The sequence below is a fragment of the Oncorhynchus clarkii genome, chromosome 22 (genome assembly GCF_045791955.1).
Source record: "Oncorhynchus clarkii lewisi isolate Uvic-CL-2024 chromosome 22, UVic_Ocla_1.0, whole genome shotgun sequence".
Lineage (NCBI taxonomy): Eukaryota > Metazoa > Chordata > Actinopteri > Salmoniformes > Salmonidae > Oncorhynchus > Oncorhynchus clarkii.
In genome coordinates, this window is record NC_092168.1 from 27955253 (window position 1) to 27976228 (window position 20976).

The window sequence follows — 20976 nt, forward strand, 5'->3', positions numbered from 1 at the left end:
ACAGTTGAAGTTTACATACACTTAGGTTGGAGTCATTAAAACTAATTTTTTAACCACTCCACAATTTTCTTGTTAACAAACTATAGTTTTGGCAAGTCAGTTAGGACATCTACTTTGTGCATGACAAAAGGTTTTCCAACAATTGTTTACAGATTATTTCACTGATAATTCACTGTATCCCAATTCCAGTGGGTCAGAAATGTACATACACTAAGTTGACTGTGCCTTTAAACAGCTTGGAAAATTCCAGAAAATTATGTCATGGCTTTAGAAGCTTGATAGGCTAATTGACATCATTTGAGTCAATTGGAGGTGTACCTGTGGATGTATTTAAAGGCCTACCTTCAAACTCTGCGTCTTTGCTTGACATCAAGGGAAAATCCAATGAAATCTGCCAAGAAAAAGACCTCAGGAAAAAAACTGTAGACCTCCACAAGTCTGGTTCATCCTTGGGAGCAATTTCCAAACGCCTGAAGGTACCACGTTCATCTGTACAAACAATAGTACGCAAGTATAAACACCATGGGACCACGCAGCCATCATACCGCTCAGGAAGAAGACGTGTTCTGTCTCCTAGAGATGAACACACTTTGTTGCAAAAAGTGCAAATCATCCCAACCGTGAAGCACGGGGGTGGCAGCATCATATTATGGGGGTGCTTTGCTGTAGGAGGGACTGGTGCACTTCACAAAATAGCATCATGAGGTAGGAAAATTATGTGGCTATATTGAAGCAACATCTCAAGACATCAGTCAGGAAGTTAAAGCTTGGTCGCAAATGGGTCTACCAAATGGACAATGACCCCAAGCATACTTTCAAAGTTGTGGCAAAATGTCTTAAGAACAACAAAGTCAAGGTATTGGAGTGGCCATCACAAAGCCCTGACCTCAATCCTATAGAACAGTTGTGGGCAGAACTGAAAAAGTGTGTGCAAGCAAAGAGGCCTACAAACCTGACTCAGTTACACCAGCTCTGTCAGGAGGAATGGGCCAAAATTCACTCAACTTATTGTGGGAAGCTTGTGGAAGGCTACCCTAAACATTTAACCCAAGTTTAAATTGTTTAAGGCAATGCTACCAAATACTAATTGAGTGTATGTAAACTTCTGACCCATTGGGAATGTGATGAAAGAAATAAAATCTGAAATAAATCTATTTTGACATTTCACATTCTTAAAATAAAGTGGTGATCCTAACTGACCTAAGACAGGGCATTTTTACTAGGATTAAATGTCAATAATTGTTAAAAACTGAGTTTAAATGTACTTGGCTAAGGTGTATGTAAAGTTTTGACTTCAACTGTATATTCTTCAAGAATCAATGGGTACATATGATTTGTTTATAAGTATAAAAATGGATGTAACCCTTGCAGATTGCCCCTTTAACACTACCTATACAATTCATTTAATTGTGGTTCATCCTGCCATATAAAAACAAAGTCATTTTGCATAGGACATATATTTAATTCTAATCAGCAGAACAAGATTCACATCATTCAGAAAATCTGAGCATTAAGACAACACATTTCACTCAGTGGAACACCATCCTTGCAGCACATCTTCCATTCAGGTTGCAGTATAAATACAAACAAGAAATATCCCAGGTCTCCTTCCGGACAGCCGGCCACCAACGGCACACTGAAAAAGGAGAACAGAGGAGTGTCAACTTCAGCACATTTAAAACCATTTCATATAGCAGTCAGACCATCTGAAATGTTGTAAATCCAATGTGACAAGGTTATGAATACTCTGATCAAAATAAAAACACTACCAATACACAAGCTTGTCCCCATCATTGCTTGTAAGCATCATTTAATAAATCACATTTAATCCAATTGATCTCCTTTAAGTCAATCCAAGAGAAAAAAAATCCCTGCACCAAAGGTTATTTTCTCTTATCCATAAACAAACACTACATCAGCAGCTTGATCAACTTCAGCAGAAAGAAGGCAGAAAATGCTAACTTACAGGGGACACTGCAAAACATGCAGAAGTTAGGGGCCTTATTCACAAAGCATCTCAGAGTAGAAAATGTGTTAGTTATATATAGAACTGTCATTCTCATTGAAAGCAGGTCTAAAAAGCGGTAGATCTGTTCCATGAGCGCTATTTCTATACTTCCCTTAAGTTTTGTTTTTGCATATTTTACTTTTGTACACCAGCTTCAAAAACAGCTGAAAATACTATATTTGTGGTTATTGAAAATATATTTCACAGCGGTTTAGACAGTTTAGATTGAATGACTACCTACACTTGTTTTGTCAAAGTGAAATTAGGCAAACAGGAAATGGCAGATGGATTTCGGAATATTGTACCTTTAACTTTATTTTAATGTAGATAAAAATGACCGAGGAGGGTTTACTACTGATTAGGGTTGGATCGAAATTCACAGAATTGGTACCTGGAGGAAAATGTGGGAGGGTCATTCAATTTCAGTCAACTGGAGGGTTTAGTATTTTTTTAAAATCTAGTCCAGGGGAGGGTCATGTAATTCGTAATTGATTAAATGTATATTTCTCAGTGCTTTAGAATGTATTGCTTATTAGAAGATGAGATAGATAGACAGATGTACTATTTATCGATGTGTGCTCAATGCCGCCCCTCATCTCTGATTCTCCACCGGGCACGCAATATCAAGTGAGCCTACAGGCTATTTAGTGTGGTCTAAACCAAATGATAAATAGCTTACAGGCTACGAAGTGCATGTGCGGAGAAGCACAGAGCAAAGTTATATTTCTAAGATAGCTGCTTGGATGGTGTAAATAAAACTAGTCTGCACTACACACTGCAATGGATATTCCAAACCTGAGCCTGGACTGCTCTGGCGGATCAAATCTCATTTTATTAGTCACATGCGCCGAATACAACAGGTAGACCTTACAGTGAAACACTTACAAGACCCTAACCGACAGTGTAGTTTCAAAAAATACAGATAAGAGATAAAAGTAACAAGTAATTAAAGAGGAGCAGTAAAAAAATAATATATATACAGGGGGGTGCTGGTACAGAGTCAATGTGCAGGGGCACCGGTTAGTTGAGGTATTATGTACATGGACCTTGACTTGGCGCTCCGGTACCGCTTGCTGTGTGGTAGCAGAGAGAACAGTCTATGACTAGGATGGCTGCAATCTTTGACAATTTTCAGGGCCTTCCTCTGACACCACCTGGTATAGGTCCTGGATGGCAGGAAGCTTGGCCCCAGTGATGTACTGGGCCTTTCGCACTACCCTCTGTAGTGCCTTGCGGTCGGAGTTGCCATACCAGTCATGCTCTCGATGGTTCAGCTGTAGAACCTTTTAAGGATCTGAGGACCCATGCCAAATCTTTTCAGTCTTCTGAGTGCGAATAGGTTTTGTCGCGCCCGCTTCACGACTGTCATGGTGTGCTTGGACCATGTTAGTTTGCTAGTGATGTGGACACCAAGAAACTTGAAGCTTTCAACCTGCTCCACTGCAGCCCTGTCGATGAGAATGGGGGCGTGCTCGGTCCTCTTTTTCCTGTAGTCCACAATCATCTCCTTTGTCTTGATCACGTTGAGGGAGAGGTTGTCTCTGACCTCCCTGTAGGTTGTCTCGTTGTTGTCGGTGATCAGTTCTACCACTGTTGTGTCATCAGCAAATTTGATGGTGTTGGAGTCGTGCAGTCATGAGTGAACAGGGAGTACAGGATGGGGCAAAACACGCACCTGAGGGGCCCCTGTGTTGAGGATCAGCGTGGCATGTTGTTACCTACACGTAGCAACTGGGAGCAGCCAATCAGGAAGTCCAGGATCCAGTTGCAGAGGGAGGAGTTTAGTCCCAGGGCCCTAAGCTTAATGATGAGCTTCGTCCCAGGTTCCTTAGCTTAACCTCTCTGCGCACGGAACCCGGTAGCGGGCTGAAATTCCACAACATATGGTGATCGCTACATAAATAGTCATATTAAACATTCATGAAAATACAAGCGTCTCACATGTATCGAAAGCCTAGAATCTTGCTAATCCAACTGCGTTGTCAGATTTAAAAAAGGATTTACTGCGAAAGAATACGATGCGATTATCTGAGGATAGAGCCCCATAAAAAAAAACTATTTCAACCAGCACAGGCTAACAAAATCACAAACTGCATTAAAATAAATTGTTTACCTTTGATGATCTTCGTCTGTTTGCAATCCCAATGCTCATTGTTACACAATGAATGATCTTTTGTTTGATCAAATTCGGGTTTTTTTTGCCTAACACGAAACATTTTGTGAACCGCTTGTGTCGTGAATTCCGTCTCATTCCATTTTCGACGACACATTCGAGGGTAAATACCTGCACAAAACGTGACTTTTCCAGTCATGTTTGGTTTCATTGCAATCAACTGGTTTGTTTGTAACACAACACAAACACAACCAAACCTGATGGGCCATTTCGCGGGACATATTGACTGAAATAAACCGATTTGAAGACAACAAGTAATGACATCACTGTGCACCAATGATATGACCACTGTTTCGTTGATTGACTGTATTTTAGCCCAATGACCACTGATCGTCTTGAAATCTAGCTGGGTAGATAGCCAATGAGCTGAGGTAAACCGCAATATGTAATGGTTATGTGTTGGAAGACCAACCCATGTAGTAAACTCCGGCGTAAAGAGGGTCATTCGCTATTGAAGTTTTATACCGGAAGGAGCTACGCATATTACGCACAGCATTGTTTGGTAAACGTGCAGATTCAGCTGTTTATATATCAATCAGTATGGCGACTAAGTCAGGGAAAGCTAAATCGAAGTCTAGATATACAGGTGTACACACAATTTTAGAAGAAATTGATCGGAAAAGTGAGACTGAGATTGTTGTAGGGCGATTCATTTAGCGATTCCCAAGTGGAGGAATATTTTTTGAACGGAGAGGACATGTTTTGGACTGGTAAGTTATTTTCATGCTAATACCCTTGTTTGAAATTAATAATCAAAAATATGTGATTTTTTTTATTTTAGAAGCAATATATAAAAATGCAATGTAAATTAAATGTGAGATGCGTGTCTGCCGCCCCACCCCAACCCACATGAAATAGCCTATTTGAGGCTGTTGAGGGGAGGGCAGGCCAACAACAATGGCCAAAGTGAAATGGAGACAGTAGATACAGCTGGTCTGTTGTAATATAATAAAGACAGTAGATCTAGCTGGTCTGTCATAATACAATAGAGACAGTAGATCTATCTGAAATGTCATAATATAAAAGACAGTAGATCTAGCTGGTCTGTCATAATACAATAGAGACAGTAGATCTATCTGAAATGTCATAATATAAAAGAGACAGTAGATCTAGCAGGTCTATAATAATATATTCAACCTTATGTTCCCTGTACTCATATATATATACATATATATATACACACATATACAGTGCCTTGCGAAAGTATTCGGCCCCCTTGAACTTTGCAACCTTTTGCCACATTTCAGGCTTGAAACACAAAAGATATAAAACTGTATTTTTTGTGAAGAATCAACAACACGTGGGACACAATCATGAAGTGGAACGACATTTATTGGATATTTCAAACTTTTTTAACAAATCAAAAACTGAAAAATTGGGCGTGCAAAATTATTCAGCCCCTTTACTTTCAGTGCCGCAAACTCTCTCCAGAAGTTCAGTGAGGATCTCTGAATGATCCAATGTTGACCTAAATGACTAATGATGATAAATACAATCCACCTGTGTGTAATCAAGTCTCCGTATAAATGCACCTGCACTGTGATAGTCTCAGAGGTCCGTTAAAAGCGCAGAGAGCATCATGAAGAACAAGGAACACACCAGGCAGGTCCGAGATACTGTTGTGAAGAAGTTTAAAGCCGGATTTGGATACAAAAAGATTTCCCAAGCTTTAAACATCCCAAGGAGCACTGTGCAAGCGATAATATTGAAATGGAAGGAGTATCAGACCACTGCAAATCTACCAAGACCTGGCCGTCCCTCTAAACTTTCAGCTCATACAAGGAGAAGACTGATCAGAGATGCAGCCAAGAGGCCCATGATCACTCTGGATGAACTGCAGAGATCTACAGCTGAGGTGGGAGACTCTGTCCATAGGACAACAATCAGTCGTATATTGCACATTTATGGAAGAGTGGCAAGAAGAAAGCCATTTCTTAAAGATATCCATAAAAAGTGTCGGTTAAAGTTTGCCACAAGCCACCTGGGAGACACACCAAACATGTGGAAGAAGGTGCTCTGGTCAGATGAAACCAAAATTGAACTTTTTGGCAACAATGCAAAACGTTATGTTTGGCGTAAAAGCAACACAGCTCATCACCGTGAACACACCATCCCCACTGTCAAACATGGTGGTGGCAGCATCATGGTTTGGGCCTGCTTTTCTTCAGCAGGGACAGGGAAGATGGTTAAAATTGATGGGAAGATGGATGGAGCCAAATACAGGACCATTCTGGAAGAAAACCTGATGGAGTCTGCAAAAGACCTGAGACTGGGACGGAGATTTGTCTTCCAACAAGACAATGATCCAAAACATAAAGCAAAATCTACAATGGAATGGTTCAAAAATAAACATATCCAGGTGTTAGAATGGCCAAGTCAAAGTCCAGACCTGAATCCAATCGAGAATCTGTGGAAAGAACTGAAAACTGCTGTTCACAAATGCTCTCCATCCAACCTCACTGAGCTCGAGCTGTTTTGCAAGGAGGAATGGGAAAAAATGTCAGTCTCTCGATGTGCAAAACTGAGAGACATACCCCAAGCGACTTACAGCTGTAATCGCAGCAAATGGTGGCGCTACAAAGTATTAACTTAAGGGGGCTGAATAATTTTGCACGCCCAATTTCAGTTTTTGATTTGTTAAAAAGTTTGAAATATCCAATAAATGTCGTTCCACTTCATGATTGTGTCCCACTTGTTGTTGATTCTTCACAAAAAAATACAGTTTTATATCTTTATGTTTGAAGCCTGAAATGTGGCAAAAGGTCGCAAAGTTCAAGGGGGCCGAATACTTTCGCAAGGCACTGTATATATATATATATATATATATATATGTTTATTATACCTAGCCACCGTGCTTCTACACCTGCATTGCTTACTGTTTGGGGTTTTAGGCTGGGTTTCTGTACAGCACTTTGAGATATTAGCTGATGTACGAAGGGCTATATAAATACATTTGTTTTGATAGAGGACTGAGGGTCTTCCAAATATTGAAAGTGTGTAAATCGTTACCCATGTTACCCATGGGGGGGTGTTAGAAAACCATTTTGGCATTTTGTATGTAGTTATTTGTTTCAAAATGTATACCTTCACCAACTTCACCAAAAAGTAGGGGGGTAGCTCTAAGAGGTTATTAATGATGAGCTTCGTCCCAGGGTCCTTAGCTTAATGATGAGCTTCGTGGGCACTATGGTGTTGAACGCTGAGCTGCAGTCAATGAATAGCATTCTCACATAGGTGTTCCTTCTGTCCAGGCGGGAAAGGGCAGTGTGGAGTGCAATACAGACTGCATCATCTGTGGATCTGTTGGGGAGGTATGCAAATTGGAGTGGGTCTAGGGTTTCTGAGATGATGGTGTTGATGTGAGCCATGACCAGCCTTTCAAAGCACTTCATGGCTACAGACATGAGTGCTACGGGTCAGTAGTCATTTAGGCAGGTTACCTTAGTGTTCTTGGGCACAGGCACTATGGTGGTTTGCCGAAAAACAAGTTGTTATTACAGACTCGGACAGGGAGAGGTTGAACATGTCAGTGAAGATACTTGCTAGTTGGTCAGCGCATGCTCGCAGTACACGTGTTGGTAATCCGTCTGGCCCTGCGGCCTTGTGAATGTTGACCTGTCTAAAGGTCTTACATCGGCTGCGGAGAGCATGATCACACAGTCTTCCGGTACAGCTGGTGCTCTCATGCATGTTTCAGTGTTAGTTGCCTCGTCGCGAGCATAGAAGAAGTTTAGCTCGTCCGGTAGGCTCGTGTCACTGAGCAGCTCTCAGCTGTGCTTCCCTTTGTAGTTCGTCATGGTTTGCTGGCCCTGCCACATCCGACGAGTGTCAGAGCCGGTGTAGTACGACTCGATCTTAGTCCTGTATTGACGCTTTGCCTGTTTGTATAACGCTCCTTGAAAGCGGCAGCTCTAGCCTTTAGCTCAGTGTGGATGCTGCCTGTAATCCATGGTTGGGGTATGTACGTACTGTCGACGACGTCGTCGATGCATTTATTGATGAAGCCAAATACAGATGTGGTGTACTCCTCAATGCCATTGGAGGAATCCCGGAACATATTCCAGTCTGTGCTAGCAAAACAGTCCTGTAGCTAAGCATCTGCGTCATCTGACCCCTTTTTTATTGATCTAGTCACTGGTGCTTCCTGCTTTCATTTTTGCTTGTAAGCAGGAATCAGGAGGATATAATTGGAGTCAGATTTGCCAAATTGAGGGCAAGGGAAATCTTTGTATGCATATCTGTGTGTGGAGTATAGGTGGTCCAGAGTTCATTTCCCTCTGGTTGCACATTTAACATGTTGATAGAAATGAGGTAAAACTGATTTAAGTTTCCCTGCATTAAAGTCCCTGGCTACTAGGCGCGCCGCCTCTGGGTGAGCGTTTTCTTGTTTGCTTATGATGGAAACAGCTCATTCAATGCCATCTTGGTGCCAGCCTCTGACTGTGGTGGTATGTAAACAGCTACAAAGAATATAGATGAGAACTCCCCCGGTAGGTAATGTGGTCGGCAGCTTATCATGAGAAACTCTACCTCAGGCAAGCAATGGCTCGAGACTTCCTTAGATATCGTTCACCAGCTGTTGTTTACAAAAATACATAGACCGCCACCCTTGTCTTACCAGACGTCGCTGTTCTATCCTGCCGGTACATCGTATAACCAATATGTTGATATTGTCATCGTTCAGCCACGACTCTGTGAAGCATAAGATGTTACAGTTTTTAATGTCCTGTTGGTAGTTTAATCTTCCGAATAACTCATTAATTTCATTGTCCAAAGATTGCATGTTCGCGAGCAGAATTGAGGGTAGTGGGGGTTTATTCGATCGCAGTCTACTGCTCAGAAGGCAGCCTACCCTCCGGCCTCTGTTTCTCCGCCTCCTTCTCACGCAGATCACTGGGGTCGGAGCCTATTCCCGAGGGAGCCGTATATCCTCCGCCTCAGGCTTGTCAGAGTAGTGAAAGAAGAAAAAGGATTCTGCTCCTCTGTGGTGAGTAATCGCAGTCCTGATGTCTAAAAGTTATTTTCGGTCATAACAGACGGTAGGGCCAACATTATGTACAAAAATAGTAAAAAAATACGTTACAAACAGCACAGATAAACAAACAAAAAACACAATCGTGTTGGGGGCACGTAAAACATCTGCCTCTGCTCTGGCGCCAGTTTTTGTGTGCTGCCTAACCAATGCTGTGCAGGCTTACATTGGCCGATCAAGAGGAGAGTCTAAGGCTTCTTCTGAAAATATATATACACTGCTCAAAAAAATAAAGGGAACACTTAAACAACACAATGTAACTCCAAGTCAATCACACTTCTGTGAAATCAAACTGTCCACTTAGGAAGCAACACTGATTGACAATACATTTCACATGCTGTTGTGCAAATGGAATAGACAACAGGTGGAAATTATAGGCAATTAGCAAGACACCCCCAGTAAAGGAGTGGTTCTGCAGGTGGTGACCACAGACCACTTCTCAGTTCCTATGCTTCCTGGCTGATGGTCACTTTTGAATGCTGGCGGTGCTTTCACTCTAGTGGTAGCATGAGACTGAGTCTACAACCCACACAAGTGGCTCAGGTAGTGCAGCTCATCCAGGATGGCACATCAACGCGAGCTGTGGCAAGAAGGTTTGCTGTGTCTGTCAGCGTAGTGTCCAGAGCATGAGGCGCTACCAGGAGACAGGCCAGTACATCAGGAGACATGGAGGAGGCCGTAGGAGGGCAACAACCCAGCAGCAGGACCGCTACCTCCGCCTTTGTGCAAGGAGGATCAGGAGGAGCACTGCCAGAGCCCTGCAAAATGACCTCCAGCAGGCCACAAATGTGCATGTGTCTGCTCAAATGGTCAGAAACAGACTCCATGAGGGTCGTACAAGGGCCCGACGTCCACAGGTGGGGGTTGTGCTTACAGCCCAACACCGTGCAGGACATTTGGTATTTGCCAGAGAACACCAAGATTGGCAAATTCGCCACTGGCGCCCTGTGCTCTTCACAGATGAAAGCAGGTTCACACTGAGCACATGTGACAGACGTGACAGAGTCTGGAGACACCGTGGAGAATGTTCTGCTGCCTGCAACATCCTCCAGCATGACCGGTTTGGCGGTGGGTCAGTCATGGTGTGGGGTGGCATTTTTTGGGGGGGCCTCCATGTGCTCGCCAGAGGTAGCCTGACTGCCATTAGGTACCGAGATGAGATCCTCAGACCCCTTGTGAGACCATATGCTGGTGCGGTTGGCCCTGGGTACCTCCTAATGCAAGACAATGCTTGACCTCATGTGGCTGGAGTGTGTCAGCAGTTCCTGCAAGAGGAAGGCATTGATGCTATGGACTGGCCTGCCCGTTCCCCAGACCTGAATCCAATTGAGCACATCTGGGACATCATGTCTCGCTCCATCCACCAACAGACTGTTGCACCACAGACTGTCCAGGAGTTGGCGGATGCTTTAGTCCAGGTCTGGGAGGAGGTCCCTCAGGAGACCATCCGCCACCTCATCAGGAGCATGCCCAGGCGTTGTAGGGAGGGCATACAGGCACGTGGAGGCCACACACACTACTGAGCCTCATTTTGACTTGTTTTAAGGACATTACATCAAAGTTGGATCAGCCTGTAGTGTGATTTTCCACTTCAATTTTGAGTGTGACTCCAAATCCAGACCTCCATGGGTTGATAAATTTGATTTCCATTGATAATTTTTGTGTGATTTTTTTGTCAGCACATTCAACTATGTAAAGAAAAGTATTTAATAACAATATTTCATTCATTCAGTTCTAGGAGGTGTTATTTTAGTGTTCCCTTTATTTTTTTTGAGCAGTGTATATTTACTAATCCAAAAAACGAAATATCTTAGCCTATTCAGTTCGAGAAGGAGATCACGGAGAAGTAGGACCAGAGGTCAACTTGAATAGCTTGCTACAACTATCATTTATTTCATTTTAAATTAGACTTTCCTAACAACTTTGTGTTAGAGCCCATTTCTTGCTATTTAAGAAATAAGAGTTAGGCCTACCTGCTTCACAGTCGAAATTAGGCTACGTGTCTATTTCCATAGATTTCCTAGCAAATTCCTACACCCAACATGCACTCTTTAAATAGCCTACCTCCTTCCTGTCAGTGAAGGGCTATTCAGTTAAAACCAGGACTCGAATTGAGGGAGTATGAGAGGGTATGCCATAGGCCCACCTTTTATTAAATAAAATGGCAAAAAGTACAGACCTACCCCTTGTTAGTTTCAGATTTTGAAGAAAATATTTATATAAAAAGTGATCTACTGTATAACAGCACTTTGGTCCACAATGCTTTATGCTTCATACAAGTTGTAAAATACCTGGGAAAGACATGACTCCAATGCATATGGGGATATCATTGTTTCGTTTCTTTGACATTGGAGGATGAGCAAAGTCCTCGGCTATACAAGGTTACCACTTTTTTACCTGACAGGTGTGGCATATCAAGAAGCTGATTAAACAGCATGATCATTACACAGGTGCACCTTGTGCTGGGGACAATTTAAGGCCATTCAAATGTGCAGTTCTGTCATGCCACAGATGTCTCAAGTTGAGGGAGTATGCAATTGGGCATGCTGACTGCAGGAATGTCCACCAGAGCTGTTACCAGATAATTTAATGTTCATTGCTCTACCATAAGTAGCCTCCAACGTCTTTTTAGAAAATTTGGCAGTACGTCTAACCGGCCTCACAGACCATGTGTATGGTGTTGTGTGGGCAAGCGGTTTGCTGATGTCAACGTTGCAAACCGTATGGCGGCGGTGAGGTTATGGTATTGGCAGGTAGGCAAGCATAAGCTACAGACAACGAACACAATTTTATTTTATCAATGACAATTGGAATGAACAGAGATAGCATGACCAAATCCTGAGGCCCATTGTCGTGCCATTCACCCGCCGCATTCACCTCATGTTTCAGCATGATAATGCACGCCCTCATTTCGCAAGGATCTGTACACAATTCCTGGAAGCAGAAAATGTCCCAGTTATTACATGGCCTGCATACTCACCAGACAATTGATCCATTGAGCATGTTTGAGATGCTCTGGATCGACGTGTAAGAAAGCGTGTTCCAGTTCCCGACAATATCCAACAACTTCGCACAGCCATTGAAGAGGAGTGGGACAACATTCCACAGGCCACAATCAACTATGCGAAGGAGGGCTGACCCCAATTAGTAGACTGGTCAATTGTTTGATCGATATGCTGTTGGTCGTGGCCTGTGCATTTTTAGTCGAGCAGTTGCATACCAGTCAAACATTTGGACACACCTACTCATTCAGGGGTTTTCTTTATTTTTACATTGTAGAATAATAGTAAAGACATCAAACCTATGAAATAATTCCCATATGTGTTATGTAGTAAACAAAACAAAGTGTTAAACAAATCTAAATATATTTAATATTTTAGATTCTTCAAAGTAGCCACCCTTTGCCCTGATGACAGCTTTGCACACTCTTGGCATATACTCAGCCAGCTTCATGAGCTAGTCACCTGGAATGCATTTCTTTACTTCTTAATGCGTTTGAGCCAATTAGTTGTGTTGTGACAAGGTAGGGGGGTATACAGAAGATAGCCCTATTTGGTAAAAGAACAAGTTCATATTATAGCAAGAACAGCTCAAAAAAGCAAAGAGAAACAACAGTCCACCATTACTTTAAGACATGAAGTTCAGTCAATACGGAACATTTCAAGTTCAGTTGCAAAAACCATCACGTCACTATGATGAAACTGTCTCTCATGAGGACCACCACAGGAAAGGAAGACCCAGAGTTACCTCTGCTGCAGAGGATAAGTTCATTAGAGTTACCATCCTCAGAAATTGCAGCCCAAATAAATGCGGCACAGAGTAACAGACATTTCAACACCAACTGTTCAGAGGAGACTGCATAAAGCAGGTCTTCATGGTCAAATTTCAGCAAATAAACCACTACTAAAGGACACCAATAAGAAAAAGAGACTTGCTTGGGCTATGAAACATGAGCAATGGACATCTGTCTTTTGGTCTGATGATTTTTGGTTCCAACTGCCGTGTCTTTGTGAGACGCAGAGTAGGTGAACGGATGATATCCACATTTGTGGTTCCCACCATGAAGCATGGAGGTGGTGGTGCTTTGCTGGTGACACTGTCAGAGATTTATTTAGAATTCAAGGCACACTTATACAGCATGGCTACCACAGCATTCTGCAGCGATACACCATCCCATCTGGTTTGTGCTTGGTGGGACTATCATTAATTTTTCAACAAGACAATGACCCAACACACCTCCAGGCTGTGTAAGGGCTATTTGACCAAGAAGGAGGGTGATGGAGTGCTGCATCAGATGAATTGGCCACAATCACCCGACCTCAACCGAACTGAGATGGTTTGGGATGAGTTGGACCGCAGAGTGAAGGAAAAGCAGGCAACAAGTGCTCAGCATATTTGGGAACTCCTTCAAGACTGTTGGAAAAGCATTCTAGGCGAAACTGGTTGAGAGAGTGCCAAGAGTGTGCAAAGCTGTCATCAGGGCAAAGGGTGGCTACTTTGAAGAATCTCAACTATATTTTGATCTGTTTAACACTTTTTTTGGTTACTACATGATTCCATGTGTTATTTCATAGTTTTGATGTCTTCACTATTATTTGACAATGTAGAAAATAGGAAAACAAGGAAAAACCCTTAAATGAGTACGTGTCCAAACTTTTTACTGGTACTGTATGTAAATGTGATTTGACTTTTTTATTTCTAATAAATTAGCAACAATTTCTAAAAAACGGTTTTTGCTTTGTCATTATGGGGTATTGTGTGTAGATTGATAAGGAAAAAGAATAATCAATTTTAGAATAAGGCTATAACGTAACAAAATGTGGAAGAAATCAAGGGGTCTGAATACTTTCCGAATGCACTGTATATACCCACTAGACTGACTGATGGGGGGGGGGGGGGGGGGGGGGGGGGGGTTGCTGTGTTGATGCCACCATGTCTCCATCTTGGCAATCACCCACCACTTTAAAAAAAAATACATGTGGGAGCTATATAAATGCATGTAATAATGTCTACATTCATTTGTGCAATATTAATTGTATTACAGACACATGCTTAATGCATACTTTAAAATTATAATGTGAGATTTTGTTTCTTCCTTTTAGTATAACTTTTGGAGACTACTAATGCTACTGTCCCCACTACAACAACAAAAATACGTGAAAACTTTGTCCATGAAATAATTTATTAAAATACTGTAGAATTCCATTAATTCCTATGCTCCCACTGTGGATTGTCATATGGCCTACCAGTGGCTTCAAAGCCTCTAAATGGCCAGTACATAGAATCAGCAATCTGGAGTTTATATACAGTGCCTTCTGAAAGTTCAGACCCCACTTTTTCCGCATTATGTAAGGTTACAGCCTTATTCTAAAATGTATAACTTTTTTTTAATCCCCCCCAATCTACACACAATAGCCCATAATGACAGAGCAAAAAAAGTTTTGATAATTTATTAAAAACTAAAATGAATCTTAAATAAGTATTCAGAACCTTTACTCAGTACTTTGTTGAAGCACCTTTGGCAGCGATTACAGCATTGAGTCTTTTTGGGTATGATGCTACAAGCTTGGCACACCTGTATTTGGGGAGTTTCTCCCATTCTTCTTTGCAGATCCTCTCAAGCTCTGAAGGGTGGATGGGGAGCATTGCTGCCCAGCTATTTTCAGGGTCTCTTCAGAGATGTTCGATCGGGTTCAAGTCCGGGCTCTGGCTAGGCCACTTAAGAACATTGAGATTTGTCCCAAAGCCACTCCTGTGTTGTCTTGGCTGTGTGCTTAGGGTAATTTTCCTGTTGGAAGGTGAACCTTCACCCCAGTCTGAGGTCCTGAGTGCTCTGGAGCAGGTTTTTAATCAAGGATCTCTCTGTACTTTATTCCGTTCATCTTTGCCTCAGACCTGACTAGTCTCCCAGTCCCTGCCGCTGAAAAACATCCCCACAACATGATGCTGCCACCACCATGCTTCACCGTAGGGAAGGTGCCTGGTTTCCTCAAGATGTGACACTTGGCATTCAGGCCAAAGTGTTCCATCTTGGTTTAATCAGACCAAAGAATCTTGTTTCTCATGGTCAGAGTCCTTTAGGTGCCTTTTGGCAAACTCCAAGCGGGCTGTCATGTGCCTTTTACTGAGGAGTGGCCTCCATCTGGCCACTCAACCATAAAGACCTTGATTGGTGGAGTGTTGCAAAGAAGGTTGTCCTTCTGGAAGGTTCTCCCATCTCCACAGAGGAACACTAGAGCTCTGTCAGAGCGACCATGACCAAGACCCTCCCCCAATTGCACAGTTTGGCCGGGTGGCCAGCTCTAAGAAGAGTCTTGGTGGTTCCAAACTTCTTCCATTTAAGAATGATGGAGGCCACTTTGTGCTTGGGGACCGTCATGTTCAATCAATTGAATTTACCACAGGTGGACTGCAATCAAGTTGTAGAAACATCAAGGATGATCAATGGAAACAGGATGCACCTGAGCTCAATGTCGAGTCTCATAGCAAAGAGTCTGAATACTTTTGTAAATAAGGTATTTTTAAAATATACATTTTCAAAAATGTCTAAAAACCTGTTTACACTTTGTCATTATGGGCTAGTGTGTGTAGATTGCTGAGGATTTTTTTTCCTTCCATTTTAGAATAAGGCTGTAACGTAACAAAATATGGAAAAAAATCAAAGGGTCTGAATACTTTCTGAAGGCACTGTTCATCATTGGTTATTCCCCATCATTTGCAACTTGGTCAATGAGCGTCATCACCAGCTTTCCTTTGTTGTACCTTACTCAAACTGTTGTGATTACCAGCTGAGAAAGTTTTGGGAGTTGATTTATTCCTGGCTCAGTTTGTGTCTGAGCAGTGTCTTAACATCATCCTAAAACCTACACAGAGTTTTTCTTATCTGAAAACTGGCTTTAACAGGACATTTGAGCCATTTTGAGGATACAGGACTCATCTCGGGCAGAATGTTATTTTCACAACATAGGCACTACAAGTGAGGCTAAATTATGCGTCACGACATGCAAGATCAATAGACATATTTGAGACTCACCGACCACTTATTATATGGAGTTATATTAAATCTTGAATCCAAGCGCCCTCATACAATCCTTATGTGCCTCGATGAGATCTGTGCAACTTTCTTCACCCTTCTCAATGATGCTGAAACAGAGGAAATTGTCATCAGCAACTGCATCAGTGGAAGCTCCTCAGAGAAGGAAGGGGAGGACCATCCTCCTCAGTGAATTTCATAAAAATGGTAAAACATTGAAAAATATCCTTTTTAGATAAAACTATACTAAATATATTACCGTCACCAAATAATTTATTAAAACACACTGTTTTGCAATGAAGGTCTACAGTAGCCTCAACAGCACTCTGTAGGGTAGCACCATGGTGTAGCCAGAGGACAGCTAGCTTCCGTCCTCCTCTGGATACATTGACGTCAATACAAAACCTAGGAGGCTATTGGTTCTTACCCCCCTCCATAGACTTACACAGTAATTATGACAACTTCCAGAGGACGTCCTCCAACCAATCAGATCTCTTGCAGCATGAACTGACATGTTGTCCACCCAATCAAAGGATCAGAGAATAAATCTAGTACTGAAAGCATAAGCTACAGCTAGCTTGCACTGCAGTGCACAAAATGTGGTGGGTAGTTGACTCAAAGAGAGAGAAAGACCATTTTTGAAGAGTTAACAAATGTATTTCTTCAAAAATGAAGGAGTTTTTTTTATCACTTTCAGTTTCACTTACTTAGCTAGCAAATGCCATGTTAGATAGCTGGCTATGACTATCCAAAACAACACTGGAAGTTTGCCAAGTAGAGCTGTTCTTTATTTATTGCCACCGGGGCCCGCCAGTGCAATTGGTTACTGACTATACACTAACGTTACTGCATGATTGTTGAGCGTTTAGTAACGCATTAGGTCCATTAGCTATGTTGACTAGGACGTTACTTTAGCTAAAATGGGGACAACGATGTAGGCTGTGCGTAGCGGTTATGAAATGGTTTGGCTTGTAAAGGTTTTTTCACCTGGTCACATACAGATGATGTGTTGTTCATTGAAGTTCACAAACGAAGGGAAAAGGTGAGAGGAGTAGAGTATATAGAGGCAAGAATGAATACAACGTGGCTGCTATGAAAGTGAACTGTGTTTATGCGTGATCAGGGGTGTATTCATTCCTCTGATTCTTTTGAAAAATGTTTCTTAAACGGAAGAAAACGAAACAGGGATAAAAATACTCATTTGTCCAATAGAAACTCTTGTTTGCAACTGTTGGACTAATGATTACACCCTAGATAATCTAGAAGCAGGCAAGAGTGTGCAAGGTGGTATTGAATGTGTCACTGTCTGTCCATGTGTCACTATCATCTCAAATTTCTCTCTCAACCGGTGTACGTTGTAAACTTTCCTTCATAAGCCAGGTTGTAGCAACCTCATAATGGGTATAAGGAACATTTGAGTATCATGTTACATTGAACTGGGTGAATGGAATATGAAAGACAGTCATCCAACATGATGTAATAGAAATAAGGCCATGCTCATGTAAAAACAAAATCGTCCTCCCTCATCATAAATGGCACAGACCGCCACTGAACTGCATACTCCAGAGAAGACAGTCCACGGGAAACTTTCACTTTACAAGTATAATGCCATTCAAGTTCCAATACATGTAAGCCTACCAAACATCCCTGACTTTCTTCGTCTCGGGGCACGCACAACAGGGTTTCAGTGGTTTCTTCTCTGTGCCCTCAATGGCCCTCAATGGCCCGACGCTGGCAGCAGACATGGAGGACATTTTTCAGGCTGTAAAATAAACAGTGTAAGCGATTAGCTGCATGGCATCATCATAAAACGGTCAATGTTATCTCATATCCTTGGTACGTCCCTACCATTAACCATAATAAACGCCAACTTCAAAATTGGGTAGGGATGTCCCAAGGATCCCGGATATAACGGACCATCATAGAACGCAGAGTGAAAATGGAGCCAACTTTACACGAGAAGATACTCTGCTACATGTGTTACAAAGTGACAGTTCTCAATATATTTGCTAGCTTCCCAAATTGATGGCAACATTGTGATTGATTGTAGGTAGTTATTTAACTAAAGACAAACAGTTTCCTATAGCTGATGTCACATTATAGGTAACTTAATATCACGTAGAAAATCAATTTGCAAAACCAAAACCACACCATCTGCTAGAACCAAAACTATATGTCTAGACTAGTTATCTAGCTAACGTTAGCTTACATACAAAGCTATATTTTAGAAAAACATTAGCTTGTAATACTGTATGTCAAGATCAGTCGTACCGAATTATTTAAGAGCAGAGCACAATTAAACATTCAGTAGAGAAGATATTTAACAACACACTAGCAAAAATAATCCTTATGTAACATACTTAGCTAGCTAGCTGTTATGCCTTCATGCGCATGGACGCCGATGTATGTGTCCTTCCTTATACAACACGGTGTAGCCAGTTATGTTTTTGATGGTTACGCTAAGATTTCTGGGACATTAAGTTTTCATTTCCAAGCTGCAACAAATGTGTTTTATCATTGCACTGTGATACACAACGCAGCACCAGTGTGCTTTAGGACCATCAAATGTTTTTGGTCACATACACATATTTAGCAGATGTTACTGTGGGTGTAGCGAAATGCTTGTGTTCCTAGCTCCCACAGTGCAGTAGTATCTAACAATTCACAGCAATACACACACATCTAAAGTAAAATAATGGAATTAGGAAATATATAAATATTAGGACGAGCAATGTCAGAGTGGCATTGACTAAAATACAGTAAACTGTAGCGACCAGCACAGACAGCTGTGTGTTATGTGTTAGGCTAATATGTGGTTGTGTTGTACTTACCAGTACCCATAGTTCAACCTGCTATCTGGCAATCATGGGAATGCCGGAGTGGCGTGGAGGGGGGTTCGGCAGGGGGATGGAGCATTGGCAGTTAAGACCAGGTTAAGCCTTTGTTCTCTCTTACGTCTGGCCTTCACAAGAGAAGGTCACGGGTTGGCTTGTGTGTTATCTTTCATTTATTTGGCGTGGGCTACGGCCAAACAGTAGCCTGTGTAAATTTGGGTTAATAAACCGTCAATTAGTAAACTCAAGCCTCTGTCTGGACAATTTTTCCTTTATGATCTAGTCAGGTCATTACAATACATATGAAATGAGTAAAGCAGTACGGTATGTAAACATTATTAAAGTGACTAGTGAGCCATTATTAAAGTGACCAGTTATTCCATGTCTATATATATGGGGCAGGGTTGAGTAACCGGGTGGTGGCCGGCTAATGATGGCTATTTAACAATCTGATGGCTTTGACATAGAAGCTGTTTTTGAGTCTCTCGGTCCCAGCTTTGATGCACCTGTACTGACCTAGCCTTCTGGATGGTAGTGGGGTGAACAGGCCGTGGCTCGGGTGCTTGATATCCTTGATGATCTTTTGGGGTTTCCTGTGACATCGGGTGCTGTAGGTGTCCTGTAGGGCAGGCATTGTGCATTGGGCAGACCGCACTACCCTCTGGAGAGCTCTGCAGTTGCGTGCAGTGCAGTTGCCGTACCAGGCGGTGATACAGCCCGACAGGATGCTCTCAATTGTGCATCTGTAAAAGTTTGTGAGGGTCTTAGGGGTCAAGCCAAATTTCTTCAGACTCATGATGTTGAAGAGTCGCTGTTGAGGGTGGACCATTTCAGATGGTCAGTGATGTGTACGCCGATGAACTTGAAGCTTTTAACCTTCTCCACTGCGGTCCCGTCGATGTGTATAGGGGCGTGCTGTCTCCTGAAGTCCACGATCAGCTCCTTTGTTTTGTTGACATTGAGTGAGAGATTATTTTCCTGCCACCACTCCACCAGGGCCCTCACCTAATCCCTGTAGGCTGTTTCGTCATTGTTGATCTTCAGGCCTACTACGGTTGTGTTGTCTGCAAACTTAATAATTGAGTTGGAGGTCTGCGTTGCCACGCAGTCATGGGTGAACAGGGACTACAGGAGGGGGCCGAGCATGCACCCTTGTGGGTCTTCTGTTTTGAGGATCAGTGAAGTGAAGGTGTTGTTTCCTATCTTCACCACCTGGGGGGGGGGCGACCCATTAGGAAGTCCAGGACCCAGTTGCACAGGGTGGGGTTCAGACCAAGGGCCCCAAGCTTAATGATGAGCTTGGAGGGTACTATGGTGTTGAACGCTGAGCTATAGTCAATGAACAGCATTCTTACATAGGTATTCCTCTTGTCCAGATGGGATAGGGCAGTGTGCAGGTGATTGCATTGTCTGTGGATCTATTGGGGTGGTATACAAATTCAAAATCAAATCAAATTTTATTGGTCACATACACATGGTTAGCAGATGTTAATGCGAGTGTAGCGAAATGCTTGTGCTTCTAGTTCCAACCATGCAGTAATATCTAACAAGTAATCTAACAATTTCACATCAACTACCTTTAACACACAAGTGTGAAGGAATGAATAAGAATATGTACATATAAATATATGGATGAGCGATGGCCAAACGGCATAGGCAAGATGCAGTAGATGGTATAGAGTACAGTATATACAGTGCCTTGCGAAAGTATTCGGCCCCCTTGAACTTTGCAACCTTTTGCCACATTTCAGGCTTCAAACATAAAGATATAAAACTGTATTTTTTTGTGAAGAATCAACAACAAGTGGGACACAATCATGAAGTGGAACGACATTTATTGGATATTTTAAACTTTTTTAACAAATCAAAAACTGAAAAATTGGGCGTGCAAAATTA

The 20976-nt window shown here is 42.2% G+C and overlaps 1 protein-coding gene across 4 annotated transcripts; it reads right to left on the reverse strand.

Annotated features, from left to right (window-relative positions):
* Positions 1–1443: 1443 nt before the first annotated feature.
* Positions 1444–19107, reverse strand: LOC139380725 (cytochrome c oxidase copper chaperone-like). 4 transcript variants are annotated; one of them, XM_071123695.1, is made up of 4 exons: positions 19078–19107; positions 17885–18008; positions 16247–16356; positions 1444–1636 (listed from the first exon to the last, which is right to left on the reverse strand). In XM_071123695.1, exons 2-3 carry the CDS (start codon positions 17998–18000, stop codon positions 16272–16274), a joined length of 201 nt encoding a protein of 66 aa, XP_070979796.1. In that variant the 5' UTR covers positions 18001–18008; positions 19078–19107; the 3' UTR covers positions 1444–1636; positions 16247–16271. The 4 variants fall into 4 exon arrangements, with proteins under 4 accessions (XP_070979796.1, XP_070979795.1, XP_070979797.1 ...); XM_071123694.1 differs by lacking the exon at positions 19078–19107 and adding an exon at positions 18607–18686; XM_071123696.1 differs by lacking the exon at positions 19078–19107 and adding an exon at positions 18518–18540.
* Positions 19108–20976: the final 1869 nt, after the last annotated feature.